Source organism: Nicotiana sylvestris, chromosome 8 (assembly GCF_000393655.2).
Source record: "Nicotiana sylvestris chromosome 8, ASM39365v2, whole genome shotgun sequence".
Lineage (NCBI taxonomy): Eukaryota > Viridiplantae > Streptophyta > Magnoliopsida > Solanales > Solanaceae > Nicotiana > Nicotiana sylvestris.
In genome coordinates, this window is record NC_091064.1 from 203,953,925 (window position 1) to 203,958,973 (window position 5,049).

Below are 5,049 nucleotides of genomic sequence, written 5' to 3' on the forward strand. Positions count from 1 at the left end.
CTTTTGGTCTTGGGTTCAAACCCACCGTTGCAGACGTGAGAAGAGCTAGGAAAATGAAGAAGAAAGCATGGGCATTGCCAAAGCCAGTCCCGCATCTGTCTAGGTCATTTGTCAGGCCGGGTACTAGAAGGCAACTGTTGTCAAAGGTCCCTAGACCACTGATTGGAGCCGATGGAGACTTGGAGAAGGGGTTCGAAAGGTTATTCGCTGAGGTTAATATGGTTCAGGCTGGGGAAGGGTCCAGCAAGGCAGATGTGCAATTTGTGGGACCACGTGCAAAAGTCAACAACTGGGAAGCTATTCCTCTTCCTATCCGGAGGAGTCTTGGTAGTGGGTTTTGATTTTCTTTTAGTTGTCTGGATTATTCCAGGGTCTGTAATTCAGATACTATGTTCCGTTCAGTTGGATGTGTTAAAACACTGTTATCTTTATCTTCAATGAAATGCAATTGTTCCTTTCCTTCATTTCTTCTAATTTTTTTTGTTTTCTTCTTTTGTACAGTTCTTTTTATGCTGATATCAATGACATGACATGCATGAGGAATCTTCGGCCCAGTTTTAAAAGCCAATCCAACTCTGAAATAATAATACAAGAAATTGAGTGTGATGGCGAGTTGGAATTTGATGATGATGAGGCCTATGAAGAATTTAGTAAGGAACTAAGTCATTTTGAGGAAAATCCCAAACCTAATTTGAATGATACGGAAGCAATTAATCTGGGGGACCAAGAAAATGTCCGTGAAACTAAAATAAGTGTCCATCTGGAACCTCAGCTCAAGGAAGAGATCATTAAAGCACTGTTCAAATATAAAGACGTTTTTGCATGGTCCTATGACGACATGCCGGGTCTAAGCACTGATTTAGTGGTTCACAAGTTGCCTACGAACCCGGCATTCCCTCCTGTCAAGCAGAAGCTGAGAAAATTCAAGACGGATATGAGTGTAAAAATCAAGGAAGAGGTCACCAAGCAGTTCGATGCCAAAGTCATTCTGGTCACTCGGTATCCCACCTGGTTAGCCAATGTTGTGCATATGCCAAAGAAGGATGGCAAGACCAGGGTGTGCGTTGATTACCGGGATCTCAACAAAGCAAGTCCGAAGGATAATTTTCCCCTGCCAAACATCCCTATATTGATTGACAATTGTGCCAAACATGAGATTGGTTCTTTTGTGGATTGTTACATGGGTTATCATCAAATCTTGATGGACAAGGAGGATGCAGAAAAGACAGCATTCATCACGCCGTGGGGAACGTACTGCTATCGGGTCAGGTCATTCAGTTTGAAAAATGTTGGGGAAACCTACATGAGGGAAATGACAACAATATTCTATGATATGATACACTAGGAAATCGAGGTGTACGTGGATGATGTGATCGTGAAGTCTAGAAAGCAGTCTGACCATGTTAGGGATCTGAAAAAGTTCTTCCGAAGGCTTCACAGGTACAATCTCAAGCTTAATCCTGCAAAATGTGCTTTTGGGGTGCCGTCTGGAAAGTTGTTGGGGTTCGTAGTCAGTCGCCGGGGTATTGAATTAGACCCATCAAAAATCAAGGCCATCTAGGAATTGTCACCTCCAAAGAACAAGACTGAGGTGATGAGTTTGTTTGGGAGATTGAATTATATCAGCAGGTTCATCGCCCAGCTCAGGACAACTTGTGAGCCTATCTTCAAGCTGTTAAAGAAAGATGCTACGGTCAAGTGGACAGATGAATGTCAGGAGGTGTTTGATAAGATAAATGGGTATTTGTCAAATCCACCTGTGTTGGTCCTGCCAGAACCAGGGCGACCTTTGATTCTATATTTGACGGTTTTGGATAATTCATTCGGGTGCGTATTGGGTCAACATGATATCACTGGCAGGAAGGAGCAGGCCATCTATTACCTCAGCAAGAAGTTCGCATCCTACGAGGTTAAGTACATTCATCTTGAGAGGACGTGTTGTGCCCTAACCTGGGTGGTGCAGAAGTTGAAACATTATTTGTCAACTTATACTACTTACCTCATATCTCGCTTGGATCCATTGAAGTATATCTTTCAGAAGCCTATGCCCACAGGGAGGCTTGCAAAGTGGCAGATCCTGCTCACAGAGTTTGACATTGTCTACATGACTCGAACTGCAATGAAAGCACAGGCCTTGGCGGACCACCTGGCCGAGAATCCGGTCGATGAAGATTACGAACCTTTGAAAACCTATTTCCCTGATAAAGAGGTGATGCACATTGATGAGTTGGAACAAGTTGAGAAGCCGTGATGGAAACTTTTCTTTGATGGGGCTGCAAACATGAAGGGCGTGGGGATATGAGCAGTACTTATTTCTGAAATATGGCATCACTATCCTGTTACGGCTCAGCTTCGTTTTTACTGTACCAACAACATGGCTAAGTACGAGGCCTGCATTCTAGGTTTGAGGTTAGCTATGGATATGGGTGTCCAGGAAGTCTTGGTCTTGGGTGACTCGGACCTCCTGGTGCACCAAATTTAGGAAGAATGGGAAACACGGGATTTGAAACTCATACCGTACAGACAATGTTTGCATGATCTTTGCCAACGGTTTCCGTCGATCGAATTCAAGCATATCCCAAGGATACATAATGAAGTTGCTGATGCTTTGGCTACTCTGGCGTCAATGCTACATCATCCAGATAAGGCTTATGTGGACCCTCTGTAGATTCAGGTCCATAACCAGCATGCTTACTGTAATATGGTAGAAGAAGAACTTGATGGGGAGCCATGGTTCCATGATAAAAGAATACATCAGGATGAGAGTATATCCGTCGCAGGCCACAGGTGATCAGAAAAGAACAATCCGACGATTGGCCAGTGGATTTTTCTTCAGTGGAGGGGTATTGTATAAAAGAACTCCAGATCTGGGATTGCTAAGATGCATAGATGCAAGACAGGCCACAGCTATCATGACCGAGGTACATTCCGGAGTTTGTGGACCACATATGAGTGGGTACGTTCTGTCAAAGAAGATTCTCCGATTAGGTTATTACTGGCTCACTATGGAGCGGGATTGCATCAGTTTTGTGCGTAAATGTCATCAGTGCCAAGTGCACAGAGATTTGATTCATTCTCCACCATCTGAATTACATACAATGTCTGCACCATGGCCTTTTGTTGCTTGGGGCATGGATGTAATTGGGCCAATCGACCAGCAACACTAAACGCACACAGGTTTATTCTGGTAGCCATTGATTATTTCACCAAGTGGGTTGAAGCGAAAACTTTCAAATCTGTGACCAAGAAAGCAGTGGTTGACTTTGTACATTCAAATATCATCTGTTGGTTTGGGATTCCGAAGGTAATCATCACGGACAATGGCTCTAACCTCAACAGTCATCTGATGACAGAGACATGTCAACAGTTTAAGATTATACATCGCAATTCCACCCCATATCGCCCTAAGGTGAATGGAGCAGTCGAGGCAGCCAATAAGAATATAAAGAAGATACTTCGAAAAATGGTGGAAGGTTCTAGGCAGTGGCATGAAAAGCTGTCGTTTGCGTTGCTGGGTTATCGCACTATTGTCCGCACTTTAGTAGGGGCTACTCCTTATTTGTTGGTGTATGGCACGGAGGCAATAATACCCGCAGAAATTGAAATCCCATCCGTTCGAATTGTTGCCGAGGCAGAAATTGATGATGTTGAATGGGTCAAAACCCGCTTGGAGCAGTTAAGTCTAATTGATGAAAAGAGATTGGAGGCAGTATGTCATGGCCAATTGTACCAACAGAGAATGGAAAGAGCATATAACAAGAAGGTGCGACCACAAAAGTTCGAAGTGGATCAACTAGTGTTGAGACGTATCTTGCCTCATCAGGCTGAAGCAAAAGGAAAGTTCGCCCCAAACTGACAGGGGCCATTTGTTGTAACTAGGGTGTTGTCCAATGGCGCGTTATATTTGACAAATGTAGAAGGGAAATGTGTAGAAATGGCTATCAACTCCGATGCAGTCAAGAGATACTATGTATGATTTCTTTCTTTGATTGTACTTGTTTGTATTTGGCATATTTTGAAGATTGAAATTACGAAGGCGTTTTGTTCTGCTATCTAAATACTTTATCCCTCGTCACTCCTTTTGAGCCTTATTTATTTTGTTTCATACCCCTCTTTCGGGATCAACGACACAATTCAGAAACACAAGTGCGGAGGATAAGTAAGTGAAAAGAAAAAGAAAGAATGAACAAGAAAGGAAAAGGAGAAGAAAAATGAAAAGAGAGAAGAAAGAGAAAGAAAAGAAAAGAAAAGAGAAAAGCAAAAAGAGAAAAAAGGAGAAAAAGAAAAAAAAGGAGAGAAAAGAAGAATAACGGAGGAAAAAGAGAGGAAGAAAAGAAAGAGAGAAAAGAAAAATCGCAACAACAAAGTAATTTCTATGCCATGAACTACGTTCAACCTGATTCCTTTTAAGGATACGTAGGCAGCCTCACGGTTCGGTCCCATCAAAACAAAAGTCCAAAAGTTCCCAAGCAAGGAACTGGGGCAGAAGTTGTGGATGTTGTGAGAAACCTGATTCCGAAAGTTGTAAGTCTAACCTATTTGAATTGTTTTGAGCATTTTTATATCCTTTCTTTTTAGCCATGTCCAAAAACCCACATTACGGTCCAAAGAAAGACCTTTTGATCAGTCTTTGAGAAATTCCAAGTCGAGCAGATAAAGGTAATTCATGTCAGGGGCAACACTCTGGTTCAAGCAGAAAAATAAAAATGAGAGAGTCTTATTGGTGAAAACCTTCACAGGCACCGTAAGGCGATGGAAGTTGAGAGAAATAAAAATGAGAGAGTCTTATTGGTGAAAACCTTCACAGGCACCGTAAGGCGATGGAAGTTGAGAGAAATAAAAATGAGAGAGTCTTATTGATGAAAACCCTCGCGGACACCGTAAGGCGACGGGAGTTGAGAAAAGTAAAAATAAGAGAGTCTTATCGGTGAAAACCCTCACGGGCACCTTGAGGCGAAAGTGAGTGGAAAATTCAACAAGTGAGAAAGGTCTGTTGGTGGGAAAACTGTTTCAAGGCACCGCAGGATGAACAAGGCCGAGGTTCGGGTA

The 5,049-nt window shown here is 42.7% G+C and overlaps 1 protein-coding gene across 1 annotated transcript; it reads left to right on the forward strand.

Moving 5' to 3' along the window:
* The first annotated feature begins 3,463 nt into the window (after nt 1–3,463).
* LOC138876262 (uncharacterized) lies at nt 3,464–3,856 on the forward strand. The gene has a single exon (XM_070155170.1). The coding sequence runs from the start codon at nt 3,464–3,466 to the stop codon at nt 3,854–3,856; it is 393 nt and encodes a 130-aa protein (XP_070011271.1).
* The last annotated feature ends 1,193 nt before the right edge of the window (nt 3,857–5,049 follow it).